Raw genomic sequence first — 21,744 nt, 5'->3', positions numbered from 1 at the left:
AATTAACATTTTCAAAGCTTTAAAGAACAGTAGGACAATGAAACTTAAGAAAAAAGTAGATATAAGGGCTGGGTTGTATCTCAATGGCAGAGCACTTGCCTAGCATGCATGAAGCATTGGGTTTAATATTTCACACCACAAAAAAAAATAAAGGTATTGTGTCCATCTACAACTTAAAAAAATTAAAAATATTTTTAATAAGCAGATATAGAAATCAACAGATCAAATAATATATATAAAATATATTTTCCCTATTTCAATAAAAATACAGACATGCCAGAAAAAAAGTATTGCATAATTTATATTTTCTTCCTTTCTTCTATGCTATCCAACATGGTAGCCTCTTATTCCATATTAAACTAATTTTATTCCATTTTAACCTAATTAAAATTAAATAAAATTTTAAATTCAGATGCTCTGTTACATAGCTTATTGAACACACTCAACAGGTACATATGATTCATGGCTACCACACCAAACAGCACACAGAAACAGAAACTTCCATCTCTACAGAAAGTTCTACTGAACAGCATGCTATAACGTAGACATACCTTTTTTTCTCTATAATTATGGCTTCTTCCCATAAAATTGCAAATTTTTCCTCCTACACTTAAAATACTTTGTAAGCCAGGCCTAGTGGCACAGGCCTACAATCTTAGCTACCGGAGAGATTGAGGTAGAAGAATAACAAGTTGGAAGCCAATTTGGACAACTTAAGTGACCTAATCTATCGGTTGATGATGATACTTATTTTTTTAAAAGACGATGACAAGGGGCTGAGTTGTGGCTTAGTGGTAGAGCGCTTGCCCAGCATGTGTGAGGCACTGGGTTGGATTCTCAGCACCATATAAAAATAAATAAATAAAATAAAGGTATGCGTCCATCTACAACCAAAAACTAAAAAAATTTTTTTTAAAAAAGGCTATAACAACAACTAACAGTGTTTACAATGTGCCAAGAACCATACTCATTTAATCTTCATATTAACCTCATGAGGTAGATCCAAGTCCACAATCCCTTACCTGAATCAGGAATTGTCGAATTCAGTATTTCTAAGATTTCAGAAATTTAATGCTGTCCATAAACCAAATGTTATATAATACCTTCAGAAAGGTCTAGGGAAACACTCAGAAACACAATATCTTTACATAATTGTTCACACTAAGGATAAGTGAAGACTATCAAAAAACCCTGCACATCAATTAAGACAAATAAGGTTCAGAAATCAAATTAGTTATGAACAGAACTTCCATTCTCCAGTGTGATAATTAGCAACCATAACACAATTTTAAGATAATTAATTTGTGATTTTGTTAACTATTTTTTCCCATATAACTAAGAAATTTCATCAAAGAATTAATTACTCAAATGACTCCATCTCCCTGAATTTCAAGAATTCATTTCAAAGAGTTAGCAATATGTTTTTCTCCCTGGCAACTATATTATTATCTGAAAATGAAAGTTCTAGTTATTTTCTCCATAGGAAAGAATTTACAGTGATATTTATATACAAAATTCAAAATTTTATTTTGCCACATTTATAAAATGACACTCTTAAATACAAGCACATAACTCAATTGGATATAGAAATTTAAACATTTTTTATTTAATTTTCCAAAGGAAAAAAGTATAGCCAACTTTCACTAAACAGTGATTTTATATTCTCAACCTGCTTTTATACAAATTCTCATTTTCAGGAAAAACTGTGACCAAATTTAAATTACAATTTGAAAATTTTCCTATTATTCTACTTATAAACCAGAGTATACATTAAAATATCTGAACATATACATTTCATAAAAAGCATAAGTTTATGGACATTTTAGTGTAATTTAAATATAAGGAATTGATGTTATTTAATAGTGATAAAATATAAGAGCAGGCATTTAAATATTCTACAACAATGTGGTCACATTTATGTCCAAAATTATGAAATAACACAAATATGTCTCTAGAGAATACATAAAAAGTATAAAATTTTTTTGAAAAACTATACTTTCTCTTGGTTACTAATATGCCCATGTTGAGAATGACTTGGTGATTAGGTATAGAAAACAAATTTTCATATTATCATAACATTTATTCAAAACTAATCTTCATAAAAATTTATGAATTAAATTTATAAATCAAATTAAAAATTTTATTAATTGAAATATAGTTTAGGTTATATGCTAAGAACGTGGACTCTAGAATCAAATTTTCTGGCTTTAATCCAAGATTGTCCACTGACTACAGAGTAATATTTAGTGAGTTAGTCCATCTTTGTGTCTCAACTTCTTCATCTACAAAAGGGGAATAACAGCATCTATCTTCATGGGGTTGTGTAAGGATGACATAAAATGGTATGTGGAAGCACTTACAAGATGTCTGGTTCACAGAATGCTCCACAAGCATTTATCATCATTAGGAAAGCATCTTATTAAAACATATCAATATTAGCACAACTTATCTTCATGAGTTTCTCTTTCAGTTTCTGTAAAACTAATTAAATGTACTAGGGAAACAATATTTGACGGAAGTCTATGTCAGTTTAAAAGCCATCTATTAATAATTCAGATATGTACATATAAGGGTTCTTTAAAGCCAGATTAAGGTAAGAACAAACAGGGTGTATATTCTTTCACAGCTCTTAACTTCATAATTCTATGAAGAGCCAACTGAATATGTGAGTGATACTGTAATATACAAAAATGCCCTAATCCAGTGAAGCAAAGGGTAAACTGTTGCTATTTATCCCAAAAATTCCCAAAAGACAAAACTCTTACTAGGAAATTTTTAGTTCAACTGTGAACATACTGTGTTTGTGGTACTCACAGAATACTTCAAGATATTCCAGGAAATAATTACAAGTACAGATTAAAACTGTAGAGCTCATCCCCAGAAAAGTTGATCACTTCCTTCTTTGTACTACCATGAAATTTTTCACGTTATTTCATGACAATTGGTTGTCTATATACATTTCTCTAGGGTGAGAATACATGCTTCTTGAAGAAATTTAGACCTTACCATATAATAAGAACTCAATAAATTTTGATTTTTAAAAATGCAAAACTTGTAGAACTATACAATTGTAAATTTTACTAAATGTAAAAAAATGGTTCAAAATTTTTTTCACTCCGTGATTTTTAGTAAGAATGAATTTTTCATTTTGAAGAATTCTTTTAATAGGTAAATAATTTTTTTCTTTTAATTTGGTCAGAGAAAGTGCTTCCAAACAACAAAACCTGACATCATCACGAGGCCTATAAGTCTGAACAAATACATAACAAGGCAGAAAATTGATTAATGGATAAAATAAGGGAGAGAGAACCTAATGAAGACTCTAGAAGTACATTAAAATTCTTAAGAAGTTCATTAAAAATACCTGCAATGTTAACTGAAAATATTCTACTTTTTAAAAAATATTTTCTTAGTTATTGATGAAACTTTATTTTATTCATTTATTTATATGCAGTGCTGAGAATCAAACCCAGTGCCTCACATGTGAAGCAAAAGCCCTACCACTGAGCCACAACTCCAGCCCCAAGATTTCGCCTTTTAATTTACATCCATTTTGACCCACTGTCCCAGATGTGGAACACCTATAAAAACTGAGTATATAACATATAATCAAAATATAATCACAGTAAGAACATAATAAAATAGTAATAATATTTATAAGCTCTAGATTATTATTTACAACCTATCCTCATGTACCTGTGTCCATTTAATCGAAATATTTACAGAACTGAAAACCTGAGATTGAATAGGTTAACTTCTGTAACTTAAAGAAACTTCTGGACCCTATCCATGTTATTCAAAGAACTGTGATAAGGAGTTCCATCATAAATGTGCTCAGTTATATAAACTATATAAGGTAAGAGACAGCTACTGTCATCCCAAGCCACTGATAATTGTTTTACTACAATCCTTTAGTTTAAAATCTGTAGAAGCAATTTCTAAAAAATGCTTCACCGGTGTTATTTACTACTTAAATTTAAAATATGATAATGCCCTAACAGAACAGACTGGCTACCAGATCTACATTCAATAGCAGAAAAGACAATTTCGGTGGTAATACCTTTCAGTGAAACCAATCCCAGGAAATAACACTAACCAATTGTTCCTCAATTAGAGGGAAGAAAATCAAAAGGAAAACAGCTCTTTAACAATGAGGGGACAGAGAAGAAGTAGCAGTAGAGGGTGAAAACCAGCAATATCAACAGGCTTACAAGAATTATGAAATAGCAGCAGAAAAGGAAGGATACAGAGAATGAAATTCCTATAACACAAACACAACTGCTTAAGTCTATACTTTCTGAGAATGAAATTCCTATAACACAAACACAACTGCTTAAGTCTGTACTTTCTCATCTGAAAAAAAGCATAATAAACAATGATCAAATGTACATTGATTCTAATTTTATAAAATTGAAAACCTGAAAATCTTATACCAATAGAAAATATTGGTAAATTTTAAAAGACTCCCCTAATTTTGGCCCTATTTCCCTTTCTGTGAAGAAATTCATAAAGGGAAAAAAATAACTTCGGACTCTAAATGATGAATATTAACTATTAAGAGTAGCCTCTCTATAAGGTCTGAAATAGAAGAAAAATGTACATTTCTTCCAGAGTTGTAGCCAACAATAACTTTTGCATTCTGAATCCAACTTAGGTACATTAGTTGGGAAGATGTTTATCAAAGTGTTTAATAAGAAAGTACTAAATTTAGCTTTTTTCTCTCCCTTCACTTTCTTAAATGGCCTGAGGTCCATCAATGCATTAAGGAGAACCTTTCCTAACTATAAATGACAAAAGGAAACATTACTCTACAGCTTTCTTCTTATAGAGAGCTGATTTCATAGATCAGAGGTCATCAAACTGCTTCCGTAAAAGACCAGATAGTAAATATTTACAGCTTTAGAGGCCATATGGTCTCTGTCACAAATACCCAATTCTGCTATGTAGCATGAAAGTAGCAATGGACAACATATAAGTGTATGGTTGTAGTCCAATAAAACTTTATTTACAGCAACAACAACAAATCCTTGTCTGTAGTTTGCTGAACCCTTAGGTCGTCTTTTTTATAATCTACTCAGAGATATATTGTTTTAATATATACTATGAATTCTGAAATAAAATTCCTAGAATTTGCTTTAAAATACTTCATTAAAAAAAAAGAGTAGGGAGAAAGGTTAAATAAGACAATTATTGTTAAAACCAGACAATAGATACATGGAGTTCATTATACTATGCTTTATAATTTTAAAATTTTGAAAATTTCCATATTAAAGCTTTAAAAATATAAAGTTAGTCAATGAACCTGCTCTACAAGAAAATGAATTTCCTCACCTTATTTCCTGACCTTATTTAAGACCTTCTAAAAAGAGTCTTAATACTTTTAAACATAATTAACATAAGATGGTTAACAAAAAGCCATTAAACTATAATGAAAAAACTTAAAGTAATCCACAAAAGATTATATAAGTATAATAAAATGTTCCACAATTTAAAAAATAAGCTCACAATATACACTAATGTTTAATTTATTTCCATATTAATAAGTGTTATCAATTTTTGAAAAAATACATTATTTGCATTAAAAAATAATGTTTATTACTTTCTAAATAAATGTATAATTTTTTAAATTTCTGTTTTGTTTTTGTTTGGGGGTTTGTTTGGGAGGGTTGTTGTTTTTTGGTACTGAGGCCTAAACACAGAGGCACTTAATCAGATGTGGTTCTGATTTTTTATTTAGAGGCAAGGTCTAAGTTGCTTAGGGCCTTGCTAAGTTGCTGAGGCTGATCTCAAACTTGCAATCCTCCTCTCTCAGTCTCCCAAGTCACTGAGAGTACTGGCAGGTGCCACAGTGCCCAGCTCTTTCTGTTTTAAATACAAAGAACTAAATACTTACAAATATAACCCAGATAAATGTTTAGGGTCTTTGATAATTAAGAGTATAAAGAGGGGCTGCGGATGTGGCTCAAGTGGTAACGTGCTCACCTGGCATGCACGGGGCGCTGGGTTCGATCCTCAGCACCACATAAAAATAAAATAAAGATGTTGTGTCCACCGAAAACTGAAAAATAAATTTAAAAAAAAAGAGTATAAAGAGATCCCCAGACCAGAAAAATCTGAGAAATTATGACCTAAATATTTTCAGTGTTGTTTGAAGTATGTTCAACAAGCAACCACAAGATATATATTTAAATTTATTTCACCTTTGAACAATAACCATCACACAGTGAAATTAGTCCACCATGAAGCCTATCAATACCCACAGGAGGAAGATACTTAAACCTTCAACTTACATATTCTTTTAAACTGCCTGGTAAATCATCAGCAAAGAATAAATGTAATGTTGCCCCAGTCTTGTGCAGATAATAATTTTAATAAGAGTTTGGAAATTTCCACATTAAAACTTTAAAAATATAAAGTTAGTCAATGAACCAATAATATATAAAACATATAATATAAACTTAGTCTCTTGAAACAATAAAAAAGAAAAACCAGTATGTGCCAACAGAGTTTTCTAATAAATGCAACACAAATCAAAATACGTAGTCTCATTCAATGCTCAAAGCCAAAAATCAACCTAAATAGAGCCTTAGGAAAGAAATATAAATGAATGTGCAATTTCTCAAAGACTGAATAAATATGTTTATAAATGTTTCAAATTTTCCTCAACATTCTGAAATAGTGATTTCAAATATCAAAACTAAAAACTAATTTAAGCTAGGTTCACAAAGTTATGACATTTGAAAGAAACTAAGAACTTTGAAAACCTTTGACTATCCAAATATATACTCAGTCTTAAAATTTTTTAAATCTAAAACTAATGTGGCAATAAACAATCCATAACAGATTAAGGCAGATAATAATTACAAAAAAATGTGTTTACATGATCTTATCTTTAAAAAGATGCACCAACATTCATTTTTCAAATACAGTACCCCCTTATAGCTTTTTTTTATCCAATTTTGCCTCTTGTGCACATGGCTCTTTAAAATGTTAAGAGATTTTTTTCACTTTTACTTGCTTAAACACACATTACTTACAAGTTACATTTTATAAATTTTATTTCTATTATCTTTCTTCAACAAATAAATTTTAAATAGTAATAGCATGCAAAGACATACTTACATCATACTCTGCAATTCTCCTGCAAAGCTTATAGCCTTTCCTGTACTTCTTGCACTACCTGAAGTGGCAGCAGACACTGGGCTAGCTGCAGTATTATTCATCTAAATAAAAAGGAGAAATAAAGTTTACAAAATTTATAAATGCATGAGCAAAAACTGAAGCAATTACAAATTCCATTCAAAAATATCCCCAATATTATATTTCTGATAATTTGTTTTGCATAAGTCCTATTTGCTTATACTTAATATTCTTTACTCAAATGAAATAGTATGGATGAAAAAGCTTCTTAGTCAAGTAAGATAAACAATTACTTGAGTGATAAACATTTCAGTACCTATTCTCTATAAAATGTAACAAAAGTATTCATTAAAATATTTTAATAGAGCTCAGTGGTTTTCAAAATGTGTTCCAGGAAACGGTAAGATTCATTAGTACTTCTTCAGAGCTCCCAGTGGCCCCTGAACACAATTTCTTCCAGACCACCAGAAAACTGATTTTTCTACTGATTTTTATATATGGAGATTCCAAGTAAGAATTCATTTAAAGAAAGAGTTCTACAATTATAAAATACAAAATTAGAACCTAGAGCATAATCTAATTTCTACTTGAACCAAAGTCTAAAATACAAATAAAGTCAATAGATCAGAAAACCATTGTGAAATTTTATAATCTTATGAGTAAATAACTCATTTAATCTAAAATGTGATTTTTCCCCATAAAATTAAGCAAAAGCAAAATGAGAAAACTAGATTCCAATCCTAATGTATATTATTTTAATTAATGAATGTAGCATTTGGGCTAGGGCTGTAGCTCAGTGGCAGAGCACTTGCCTAGCATGCTTGAGGCACTGGTTTGATCCTCAGGGCCACATAAAAATAAAATAAAGGCATTATGTCTATCTACAACTACAAATTTTTTAAAAATGAAAGTAACATTAAATAAGAATTAGTAAAAAAAAAATAGCATTTCAAAAGTCATGAGGGGCTGGGGTTATGGCTCAGCGGTAGAGTACTCAAGTTCGAGGCACTGGGTTCAATCCTCAGCACCACATAAAAAAAAAAAAAAAAGGTCATGAAAGTAGGTAAAAGTTCAACTACTATACAATTGAGTTTAATATCATTTCATATAAAGTTGATGTAAACTTTGCAATATTGTAATTTTCTTTAAAATAAAAACAGACTCTAAGGGACAAAAAAAAAATCAGAACATACCATAAAATAGCACCTAGAACTTTAAAATGTTGTCTAAGAGAGCAAGTTCTGGAATTGTTACCAGACAAAAGACTCACTCATTCAGGAAACAAGGCAGTGGTAGAGAAAGACCTTCTTATGGATTAACTAAATGAGCTGAAGATGGCAACTTAAAGGATCATCTTGCCCAGGGGGTTGATTTAGGGTCAGTTTAAATAGGAGATGGGGAAACACCAGACTGATAAGCACCTTTTCACAGGTGGGGTTTTTTTTTTTTTTTTTGACATTCATTGACCTTTATTTTATTCATTTATTTATATGCAGAGCTGAGAATGGAACCCAGTGCCTCACATATGCTAGGCTAATGCTCTACCACTGAGGTGCAATCCCAGCCCCACAAGTGGAGGTTTGTGGAACAAATGGCTTACACATCTGAAGATTCTTTTCAGTTCTGCAAATCTCAAGAAAACAGTTCAAGCTAGACTTGTCACTAATTTAGTTTGCCCAAGTGTATTTCCTGAGTTGTTATAGAATGGCAAGAGTGGGTAGCTACCCTGAGGCTCTCTTGAGCTGGTCAAATTCAATATAATGAAAGAAAACATATTTCACCTAAAGGGTAAGTGAAGTTAAATAGGATGTATGGAAGAAATCTAATCAATGTCTGGCCTCAAAGGCAGACTGCCTAAGTTTGATTTGCCAGCTCTGCTACCTTGCCACAAGTGTGGACAAGTGACTTAATTTCTCTGTGCTTCAATTCTGAAGAGGCAACAGGACAAAGAGCTAAGACAAGCAGCACACTGACCTTTCTGGCCTCATCTGAGGGCCCAGACAAAACCACTAGGCACAGAACAAGGGCCAAAGAAAGAGAAGAAAAATATTCCACTCAAATTAAACTTAAAATCCAGAATTCCACAATATATGACGAATCTAATGCAAGAAAGAATATCACTTTTTTAAGCCTAATTTTTTTTCTAATTTTTCTTAAAGATTTTTTAAAAGAATATGATATTAGAAAATATCTAAGAGGTCAAATTCTGGAGATGTTACCAGACAACTTACAGGAAAAGAAACATTACCTGTTGAAATCTGGGCCAAAAAAAAAAAGACATCACCAGTCCAGGATTGGGCAAAAATAGGTAGAAAACTAAGGACTTCCACGAACAGTCCAAAAGAAATAAGACAATGTGGGGAGAAAAAAAAAAAAGGCCTGCATTTCTCAAGGACCTCAGAATACGTTCCCCTGTTGTCCCAACACAAAGCTGACAGTGACATCTAGCAGAAAACATTAAACTCAATATTACATATTAACTCCAGTCTCCAAAACAGTTATGATTTAGGTTGACTCACCCATACCACATTTGATATACATGCTATTCTGTAGAATTATCCTATGACCAAAACTTCACTGAGACATTGCTGGAGCAATCTGCCCCTTTTACATTTAAAATCAAGTCACCCTGCTTCAACCCTCTGTGAAGAGGAGATATTTCATAAAGTAAACTGGTATTAAGACCACAGCTCTGAGCTAGGGATGTGGCTCAATGATAGAGTGCTTGCCTAGCATGCAAGGAAGCCCTGGTGTTGTATCCCCAGCACCATAAAACACACACACAGCTTTCTTCAGTTGTCTCCGTACTGTGAATGCTTCACATGAAGGGTATTTATTGGTAAGAGGTAAAGGATCCCAGTCCTAGTTTATAATAACCATGATCATCCTTTTACAGTCAAGTTATTTAATTTTTAAATCAAACAGGTGAATAACATTTCTCTTGACATGATGAGCTGATAGCTCATTAGACTTTTTTAAATAATTATTTCCCATACCCATATATTTTGTTTGATGATTTAGATAATTAACTTCTTTAGACATTAACTTCTTTTCACATCAAAGTCCTATCATTTCAATGCTTTATTTCCTTTCTTCCAGACATTAAAAAAGTCTGTTAAAAGCAGAAGCACTCAAGTCAATTTTCTCTAATAAATACAGTTAACATGGAACTGAAAACCTACTGTAATCTTCTCAATGGGTTAATGTCCTGCAGTGTTTCAGCTTTCAATTGAAATGCAGCTGTTTGCCATACTTTACAAAATGAATTCAGATGTGCAGATTGGGATCAAGATTATTTCAACATGCCACATCTTAAATGTGAACCTAAGAAGAAGTTCATTTCTGATTAATACTATGTAAACCTGATCACTGACCAACAGCCAATACTATGTCACACCTGTAAAATCCCATTTCAAAGGAAAAAAAACAGCATTTTTTAATTTACAGCAATGGAATTTAGGATATACTTCTTTCCACAGAAAATACCGCCGCCACCTTCCCCCCAAAAAAAATTGTTACTTGTTATAAACACAAAAAAATGAATCAAACAAAATGCAAGAAACATGACACTGGGTTTCCATTTAGAGATCATATTTTGAAGAGCTACCATGAGAAACATCTTTAAGCTTAGAAGACATCAAAGAGTTAAGAATCTCATTATTACTAGTTTCTACACCCTCAAAGCAAAAGCAAAATCTAGACTGTGAAATCTAGCAATCAACCCATTAATTAGTGGAATTTATCAGATAATAAAAATGGAATTTTTCATCATTTCCTCAGTTATATCACTGCTAAGAAAAATTAATTCAAACCTATACACTAATTTTGTAAACCTATCCAGTCTCAATTCTAATCATCCAGTCTGAAAATCTCACATAATAAAATAAACTTTCACAATTAGAATATTTTCATAAAACCCCAAAGGTAGGAAACAATTATGGTTACAGCAACACTATTATACACGGCACATCAATTCTGTTTTGTTTTGTTTTTTTAAACTCAAGTTATAGCATAATCTAAATTTCTACAAATGTGAAAAATAATACCAAATGGTCAACTACTGAGAATGAAATTTTTAAAAATGTACAAAGTATCACAAAACTTCCATATCTAGTGTTCAGGATAACACAATGCTGATTCCTATGTATTAATATATGCATTGGACTGGGGATATAGCTCAGTTGACAGAGTGCTTGCCTTGCATACACAAGGCCCTGGGTTCAATCCGCAGCACCACAAAAACACACATACACACACACAAACCACTTCAAGGGGCTTTTGGAAGGTTTTTTAAAGCCTGTGTTTTAAATGTGTTTAAAATCAGTTCCATCTGCCCCCCACCCCCATCAGGTTCCATTCTACAGCAGTCAAATTAAATATCTGGTGTCTCCCAAACCATCCCATGTTCTTTTGAAACCTTATCCGTATGGTTCTTCTGCTCATGACATCTTCTGAAACAATGCCTCTCTATCTATGGAAATCTGGTGGTCTACAAGAGATTGACATAAGCTCAGTATCTCTAAGAAAACTTCTCAGATACACAAATATAATGCACTCTACCTTCTCTAATATTTAATTATTTCAGTTTAATAATCATATTAACTTAATATTATTTTAGTTTAATACCCTCTTCTACTGACAGAAGATAGCATCTCCCAATTCATAGACATAAAAAACCATCATTTAGTAATTCCCTCACTCTCCTCATCCAAGGCACTATATCCTTCCTCCCTCTCTTCCTCCTCTTAGAATAAAGGCACAGGCAGCCTTTCTTTAAAGCCAACATCATCTGTGCTTTGGATGATAATTCATAACTACTTACTGGACACCTACTACAGACCTAAAACTGTTCCATGAGCTAAGGATATAGCAGTCACTAAACCAAAAAGAAAAACATTATAATGCAGGGAATAAGCACAAAAACAAATAAAATTTGAGGAAGCAGCAAATGCTATGATAATAAATTAAACAAGGTGATTTCAACTAGGAGGTGACATTTAATATAAGATCTAAATGAAGTCTCTGAGGCAATGCTCAAGAAATTCCACGCAAAAAAAATAGCAAACTACCAAAATATTAGGGCCAATGAGTAAAGTGAAGTGAGCAAAGAGGATATGCAATTGAAAATAAGATCTGAGAATTACAAAGAGGTTACATTTTGGAAATCCTTATAGGCCACAGGAGGTTAAATGTAATATGAAGTTAAGTGTAATATGAAGTTAAGTGTAATATGAAGCTACCAAAAAGTTGTGAAAAGCAAAGTTACTTGAAATGTTTTAGGTTCTAAAAGATAAATCTAGCTGCTATGAGAATATACTATAAAAAAGAAAGGTATAATCAAGAACACTCAGGAACTTATTAAAGTTGTGCACACAAGAGATAATAGGGGCTTTAATTAACAAATGGAGATGGCAATATATGATCAGATTTCTGGAATGCAGAATTTGGGAAGCACAGCTAACCTTCTAATGGATTAGACATGGGATGTAAGAGAAGAGCAATTATGGATGATTCTGAGAGTTGGGACTCTAACAACTACTTAAATGGTGGTACCATTTACCAAAGGTTGAGGAGGAAAAATTAAGGAGTTAATTCAGACATATTAAATTTGAGGCAATTATCCAACATTCAAACAGAGGTGTTGTGATACAGAAAATCAGAAGTCATGGGGACAGAGCTTCTGTTGAGAAGGATTAATCAATATAGAATCTTGTATAAAGACAAACTAATCTCTCAAACTCTGTCAGAAAAATAATTTCTGTCTCACAGGGGTGTTATGAAGAAAACAGTGGACACCTAATGGGGACTCAAAACAGAAATTTAATTGAAAATAGTATCAAACATTTTGTAAACTATTGAAAGCCTACCCCTTCTAGAAGAAACAAATTGAGTACTTAAAAATCTTAGCTACATGAGCAAGGGTGTTTTGTTTTGTTTTGTTTTGTTTTGTTTTGTTTTTTTAACTTTGACAGACACAGTAGACCTGTGACAGACTGCTCAAAGACATAAGTTTTTTCAGACTTTTCTTTAGTCTCATATTAACCTGTTTCTATTCCATGTGCTTTCACATCCAGTATTCTTATAGAAGAAAAATAAATTTTATTCTTTGCAAAAGTTATCTTCCTAAAGTGCACTGCAAATGTGCCTACCAGGTCGTCCTAAAACACACCTCATATAAACCCTGACAAATGACACATAACAAACTTATTTTTCCAACATTAAAACACTGCTGTTCTTACAAACTGAGTGACTTTAATGGTTAACTTTTCAGATATGTAGGAAACTTGGGAATCAATTATCCTCCTAATAGTAATAGGTTAAGTATATTTCACAAAGATGTTTTAAAAAAAAAAAAGAGGCCTCTTAAACATCAAGAGTCTCTTATTTAGAAGTAATAAACCTTATGAGAATCTATTATTAGACAAACAATTCAAAAAAAAATCTGATGCAATTAAAAACATAATTTAAGTGACTAAAAAGAACAAGGGACTTTGGGTGTAGGTATTTAAAAAATAGATGAACTTGGAGTTATATAAAACTTTCATATGTATTAGCTCACATTTTTTCATAGTCATCTACAAGGTAAGTATTTTCCCTCTAACACTTAAGAACAAAAACACCAAACAAAGGTCACAATCTTTTAAAAATCAGTCTTTGTGTATTGGGGATATAGCTCAGTGGTAAAGCAACTACTTAACACACACAGGCCTTGGGTTCCATCCCCAATTTTAACTCAAAAATTAAAATTAGGCTTTGATCCCAAATAACTGATAACCTAAAATATTCCACTCATGTAGACAGTATTTTAATAAAAATTCACCAATCTCTCCCATTTTAGTATCTAGTTTTTTTCTTTTTAAAAGATGCCTATCTAGGGCTGGGGATGTGGCTCAAGCGGTAGCGCGCTCGCCTGGCATGCGTGCGGCCCGGGTTCGATCCTAAGCACCACATACAAACAAAGATGTTGTGTCTGCCGAAAACTAAAAAATAAATATTAAAAAAATAAATAAAATTCTCTCTCTCTCTCTCTCTTTAAAAAAAATCATAAAAAAGATGCCTATTTCAAGATAAAGGGATGGAGGGGAAGAGAAGGGGGCATGGGGGTAGGAAAGATGGTGGAATGAGATGGATATCATTACCCTAAGTACATGTATGAAGACAAGAATGGTGTGACTCTACTTTGTGTACAACCAGAGACATGAAAAATTGTGCTGTATATGTGTAATATGAATTGAAATGTATTCTGCTGTCACACATAACAAATTAGAAGAAAAAAAAAGTTTTTACCCCAACATGTTGGAAAAATATGTAAATATAAAATAATATATTTAAGAGACTTTTAAAAATGAGATGCCTATTTCCTTTTAATACCCTAATAATTTGAAATTATTAAAATGTTATGTACATAGCAGTCATGAACTTATGGTATGATTTAATTATCTTAGAGACTGGTGATTTTAAATGTGAAGTTCAGTTCAAAGAAAATCTCAGAAACAGAAGGATAAATTTAACAGACAAAAACATAGCTATACTAATTGGTAGGAACTGGACCAAAGACATATGAACAAGTTTCAGACTACAGTTTGAAAATCACTAATTTCATCCAAATCCCTCGTTTTTCAGGTGAGGAAACAGCAATCCAGAGGATTTTTTTTTTTTTTAGTTACACATGACAGTAGAATGTATTTCAGCAAAATATCCATACATAAAGTATAACTTATAATATTAGGTTTCCACTCTTGTGGTCATACATAATATGGAGTTATCATGGTCATGTACACAAACACAAGGCTAGGAAAGTTATGACCAATTTATTCTACTGTCCTTCCTATTCCCCTCCCTCTGTTACCCCCATCCAGTCCAATCTATTTCTATTATTCCCCTTCCCAAGCTCCCCTGTTTTGGGTTAGCATCCACAAATCAGTGAGAACCTGAGGCCTGTGGTTTTGGGGATTGGCTTATTTCACTTAGCATGATATTCTCCAGTTCCACCAATTTACTGGCAAATACAATAATTTCATTCTTCTTTAAAGCTGAGTAATATACACTACATTTTCTTTATTCATTCATCTATTGAAGGACACCTAGGTTGGCTCCATAGTATAGCTATTGTGAGTTGAGCTTCTATAAATATTGATGTGGCTGCATCACTGTAGTATGCTGTTTTTAAGTCCTTTAGATATTGATAACCACTGAGTCAAACAGTGGTTCCACTCTAAGTTTTCTAAGGAATTTTCATACTGCTTTCCATGGTGGTTGCAACAATTTGCAGTCCCACCAACAATGTATGAGAGTACCTTTCCTCTCCACATCCTCACCAACATTTATTGTTACTTGTATGTTTTTTTAATTTGTTGATATACCTTTAATTTTTATTTATTTTTATGTGGTGCTGAGGATCGAACCCAGTGCCTCACACATGCTAGGCAAGCGCTCTGTCACTGAGCCACAACTCCTGCCCGTTACTTTTATTCTTGATGATTGCCATTCTGATTGAAGTTTCTTGAACTGCCCAAGGACACTCCACTGTTTAGCAATACAAGTCAGGACTAAAACTAAGGTCCCGCTGACTTGTAGTCCAGAGTTCTTTCTACCATCCAACAAGAAACATAAAAATTAAAAAAAAAAAAAAAAAAAGTTTATCACAACTCACAAGACTGCCACAATTTGTCATAGGAAATTTTGTTGTGAAATATCTACCTAAATAGAACCACAATGCAGCAGTAAACAGGAGGGTTATGGGGTTCAAACACAGGCTCTATCCATTACCATCTGACTTTGGGCAAGTCATGTCACCTCTCTGCCTCAGTTCCCTCATATCTAAAAAAGTTGTTTAAGGACTAGGGTTGTGGCTCAGCAGTAGAGCACTCGCCTTGCACATACGGGGCCCTAGGTTCAATCCTCAGCACCACATAAAAATAAATAAATAAAATAAAGGTATTGTGTACAACTGCAACTAAAAAATAAATATATTTTTAAAAAAGAAGATATATGAATAAAGTTAAAATACATAGGATTCAGTCAGAAACAGCTACACCATTTAAAATAGCAAAGTACAAGTCAAGATAGTTTAAATAATTTACATTTGTTAATACTTTAGTTTATTATGCAAATATTGAAGAACTTATTTCTATATACTGTCCTCTGAATTCAATGAATACAGCACTTTTTCAGTAATGATCACATACCATATGCCAAATAACATGATTTTTAATGTTGATTATCTTTATTTAACCTTAAACATTCAATAACTATCAGCCAAATATTATTATGGCCAGTACTAGAGTGCAAAAACACCTGACAAGGGCTGGGGTTGTGGCTCAGCAGTAAAGTGCTTGCCTAGCACATGCGAGGTCCTGGGTTTGATCCTCAGCACCACATAAAAATAAACAAAATAAAGGTATTGTGTACATCTAATATATATATATATATATATATATATATATATATATATATACTAAAAAAAAAAAAAAAAAAAAAAAAAAAACACCTGACAAACCCGTTCCAGAAAGAAAGAGCATCATTGGTATCATTAGATAAAACTTACCTGCCTGGATAAATAAATACAGGGAAAGTGTTTTCAGCAAACTCCATGGAACACATCAAGTGCCCAAGTAAAAGGTTGGTTCTCTCTTAGCAATATTAGTAGAGTTGCTAATACTGTGTACAGAGTTGTAACCAGCTCAATAAAGCACCACTGCAGTGACTCAACAGTCTGGGGGGAAAAAAGTTTGCAGTAATAGTGCCATTTTATATACTACTTATGCTCTTACACAAAATATACAATTTTTACAGATTTAGAGTCAGTCTTTATGGCGAGGGGTACTAGGTTGACAAGATGAAATAAAATAAACATAAAAATGTCAATAAAATAAGACTACAATTTATAAATGTGTGTGTGTGTGTGTGTGTACCAGGAATTGAACCCAGGGGCACTTAAACACTGCACCACATTCCCAGTCCTTTTTAAATTTTATTTAGAGACAGGGTCTCACTAAGTTGCTTATGGCCTTCCTAAATTTCTGAGGCTGGCTTTGAACTTGGGATCCTCCTGCCTCAGTCTCTCAAGACACTGGGATTACACGTGTCACCACGCTCAGCTAAATATAAATCTTATTGGATGCTCACCAACAATCTTTTGGGGAGAATGGAAAGAAGTACTAATTTCATTTTACTGAAGAGGCAACTGAGGCTCAGTGAAATATCTCAACTAAAGTGGCAAAGAGAATATGGTAGAAAGGACAAAAGCTAGATTTTTTTTTTTTTTAATTCATTTTAAGTGTTCTTTCCATCAATCCACAGTGCATCTCAGAATACTAGTGTTTCTTCAAGATCAAACTTAAGGCTATAATTGCTAATATTTATAAAGTTGCATCTCATTTATCTCTTATAAGTCAGGAAGTGGGTGCTATTACTATCTTCATTTTATAAATAAAAAAAACTGAGGCTTTTTAGAAAAATTAAATAACTTGCCCCAAATCACATCTTTATTAAGTAATTGAACAAAGACTCAAACTAGGTGTGCCTGACTCTCAATAAAATACTTTATCCACTACAGTACAAATTCAATTAATACAATAATGCATTTGTCTGAATTATTTCTCATTATTTATGTAAACAACTCTAAGCAAATTCTTTAACATTCTAAAACACAGCAAGCAGATTTCGGATTTCACTATTCAACCTCACCATAAAATAAAACAGATGTTATTTCAATACAAATACTCAATCTTCTGATTTGACTGAGAGAGACTTTCTTTGTAGTCCCCTACAACAACAGATCCCCCCACTCCAAGAAACAAAAATCAACCTACTTAAGATTTCTATCCAAAACAAAATCTTAAAATTACCAGTGCCTTAAATGGACAAGTAACTTGCTGGCTTTATTCCAAGTATCTCATCTACTACTTAAAAACAAAAGCAGTAACTGTCACTGTTTTAGAAGTAGTAATATTTCTGAAATGGCAGTATGGTTAATTTCTCTAAAATTATATATTATGGATTTCAACATGCCTGAAAATATGGTGACCATATTATTATTTAGTCCCAAATTAGACATTTTTTTACTATTTTTTTAGTTGTAGATAGACACAATACCTTTATTTTGTTTATTTTTATGTGGTCCTGGGGATGAACCCAGTGCCTCATGCATGCTAGGCAGGAGCTCTACTACTAAACCACAACCCCTGCCCCAAATGAGACATTTTTGATAATCGAAAAGGTTCTATTAATAACTATACTAGAACAAACATGGCTTCACAGAAGCATTAAAGTATAGGGCCACCCTACATAAGAACCCATTTTGATTAGTATGTTATGAACTATTCTCTGCACATGACTTAATTCATGAGTTTTAAGTTACTGTTCCAGATCTACCAACTATCTTCAGCCTTGAGAAAAAAGGCGTCATTGTACAGGCATCAGGCCAGAGTTAAGGTTGCTATCTGTAGTTTTTGTTTTGTTTTTTGGGTTTTTTTAAGTTTTATTTTCAGGGGTTGGGGGTAGCTCAGTGGTAGGTAGAGCGCATGCTTAGCATTTGGGAGTCCCAGGTTCTATTCCAGCGCAACCAAAAAAAATTTTAAATGTTTTATTTTTATATTTTATACGCTGAAAAACACATATTTCAAAGAATCTTTGAAAGATATATCAACAAATTTCACGTAACTAAGTTTTGAACACAAATAATAAAAGTACTTCTCAAATGTCCCAATTTGCAAATGATAATGGAAAATTTTCCATTTTCAAACTACTATAATTTATCAAACTGCTTTATTACACAAAAGGTTAAAAACACCAAAAAAAAAAAAATCTTTCAAATGGAAAAAGCTTTAAAGAAAATAACCAAAATTATAAAAGATGATGAAAACCCATGATCACAATATAGTATAACAATGATTCTAGTTAGCATTGTTAGGCCTCTCCAACTAAATCCTGCAGTCGTTTTACAAGCTAGGAGTCCAAAGAATCCTTTGCTTTAGTTGTCAAAGATAAATATGTACTAACAGACCAATGATTTGAACTATAGTATTTGAGTTAAAAGCATTATTTGAATATATGTATGATGATACTTAAGAAAATAAATGTTACAAAACCTGGCTTTTCCGATTTAAAACTCAACCAAAACAAAAATTAGAAGGGCTGTCAAAATTTTAGACCTTCACTATCACAAGCAGTATCCAGTAGTCATATATAGCTATTTAAATTGGAATTAATTTATTAATAAATAAATAAAATTAAAAATTAAGTTCCTCTAAAATAAATTTTTAAATGTAGAAAAAATAATTTTAAATCTTAAAAAAAAAAAAAAAGTTCCTCAGTGGCACTTTCCACACAAGTGCTCAGTGTCAACTGGTGCCTAGTAGCTATCATAATGAGACCACAAAGATTAAATAACATTGCACAGTATTTCCGTTATGGCAGAAAGTTCTATTGGGCAGTGTGCCTTTAGACTTATAACACTTTGCTTGAATATCCTGAGACAAGAAACCTGCAACTGCACACAAAAAAAGTGCATTCTGGTTTTGCAGAATACTATCAAATAATTGTTCCTCACAGCAGGTCAAACTCAGCCTATTTGGAACATTCCAGAAATTCCACCAGTTCCTTCTTCAAGTACATCTTTGCAGAGGTCTTCTCCTCCCAGATAAATATATTCTCAACTTCTTTAGAACAACGTAAAGTTTCTATCTCCCAAGATATGCTAATTTATTCACGTGTAGAATAATAGCACTGTGTCCAGGATGCTCTTTTAGGTACTATACCATAACTTCAGTCTCATTTATGAGCCAAGTGTCCTGATGTTTAACTGAGAAAATAAGAATCAGTCTTTCTGAACTATTAAAACATGGAGATCAAAAGCATCATAGCTGTCATACTGAGCAGTGCCAAACACTGTTCTAGAAACCTCACGATTTTAAACTAAGCTATTACAATCCTCATTTTACAGACCCCGAAACCGAGGCAAAGACAGGCTACATAATTTCCCCGGTGGTCACAGATGTGGGCTCGTTTCATCTAGAACGGTAGAGCTTTTCCTTTCTGGGCGCTACACGAGGAGTAAAGCTCTCCGAAGTCTTCCTCCACCAGGCCATGCTGCGACCTCTTCCTCCAGAGCCCCGCTCCCCCAGCACTCCCTAAAAGACCCGCGAGGGCGCCTCTTAGCGTAGAGCCCAGCACCAAGGCGGCTCGCCGGCCCAGCTCTGCGAGCCCCACGCCCACCGGCCAACGGGGAGGAGTCAGGAGTCAACCCCACAACCGCAGGGAACCCAGGCGCCGCGCTGGGCCGGCGCCGCACACAGCCGCCCGCTTGGCAGCCCTCGGGCGGACACGCCAATTGCTCGCCGGCAGCCGGGGGCAGGGCAGGGCAGGCACGCGAGCGCGAAACGCCGGGCTCCGCGCTCTGCGCCCCTCGCGTCCCCTGACCTCTTCCCCGCTCCCCACCGCTCCCCACACCCCCTACAACCTCTGCTTTAAGGACACTTGTAGGCACGGCTGCGCGTCCCGCGTGGAGAATGTAGGGGTAGAGATGGCGCGGTTTCTGCTGCTGAGGCCTGGGACACGATTGAAAAGGGACGGAGTGGGGGACAGAGAGTGTAGAAAGGGAAAAGGTGACTGGGCTGTGGGGGGGGCGGGGCAAGATGGCGGGAGCTCCACTCGGCGGGGCGGGGGTGGGCGAGACTGCGTTGGTAGCGATACCGACGCCCCCACTCCTGGCGGCGCGGGCGCATGCGCACTGAGCCAGGTGACGCGCGGCCTCCGTCCTGAGCAAGCTACTTCCGCCAGGCTCCCGGGGGCAGGTCGCTGTTGGCCTGAGAGCCCGAAGTGTGCAATCCCAAGCCACGCTATGGGCCTCGGGTCGCGAGTGGTTTGGAACTGAGATGGGAGCCAAAAGGTGTACGCTGCCTTAGGAGTGGGCCTGGCGTGGGAGAGCCAGCGTTCCTGAAGGATTCCGTCACCTACATCAGGAGTTTGTTTTCCACTCTAGAACCCAAAGGGGCCAACACAGTGCTCTCTTCAAGAATTGTGGGAATGGTGGGAACATGAGGTTAAGAGACTAATTCTGTAAAATGGGCCCACTGTGCTGATCCCCACATGTTTTCTTTTCTAAGAAGCAATTTAGGTCTTGGTAGCAGGAATCAGGATTTGGAGAAGGGGTCTTCCCATTGCCCCAGCTTCTTGGAAGGCCCCACAACTCAATAACAGTCTTCTCTCCCGATTTTTGGTTAGAGATGAAAATCTTTTTAAGATTTTCACTCTTTGGAACATTTAGATTCTTATTTATATTTTTAATATTTTCAGCTTCTTAGGAAAGAAAACCGATTATCCACGCTCACATCCATTCCTACATGTCACATATTATGAAATATTTAATAGAAATTCAACTGTTAACCTTTACCAGGTCTTTGCAAGCATTACTGCTTCATTTATCTTCTTGCCTATGAATACTACGTTCTGAAATAATCCCTTTCTCCTATTTGCTTATGCTGTTTAAAATAGTGATTTATTTGGTTATTTCCTTTATGAATTATAGTTGGATTATCTATGCATTTTGCGTTTGGTTCCTTTCAATCGCTCGAGCACTTTGATATTTGCCAAATCCTTAAA

At 34.1% G+C, this 21,744-nt stretch overlaps 1 protein-coding gene across 3 annotated transcripts in view; it reads right to left on the bottom strand.

Annotated features, from left to right (window-relative positions):
• Supt3h (SPT3 homolog, SAGA and STAGA complex component) overlaps positions 1 to 20,792 on the bottom strand; it is a 468,296-nt gene extending 447,504 nt beyond the window's left edge. Inside the window, exons 1-2 of one of the 3 annotated variants that reach the window (XM_046426146.1) lie at positions 20,603 to 20,792; positions 7,123 to 7,223 (exon numbers count right to left, since the gene is read on the bottom strand). In XM_046426146.1, the coding sequence (XP_046282102.1) occupies positions 7,123 to 7,223 (101 nt within the window). In that variant the 5' untranslated portion in view covers positions 20,603 to 20,792. Of the gene's footprint in view, positions 1 to 5,982; positions 6,002 to 7,122; positions 7,224 to 20,602 lie in introns of those variants that run through there. The other 2 variants (XM_046426145.2, XM_058573179.1) reach the window with 2 other exon arrangements.
• Positions 20,793 to 21,744: the final 952 nt, after the last annotated feature.

This window comes from Marmota monax, unplaced genomic scaffold (assembly GCF_021218885.2).
Source record: "Marmota monax isolate L192 unplaced genomic scaffold, Marmota_monax_Labrador192_F-V1.1 WCK01_AAM20220418_F8-fsc00187, whole genome shotgun sequence".
Lineage (NCBI taxonomy): Eukaryota > Metazoa > Chordata > Mammalia > Rodentia > Sciuridae > Marmota > Marmota monax.
The sequence above is the reverse complement of the archived record's forward strand: the minus strand, read 5'-3'. Positions and strand labels throughout refer to the sequence as shown.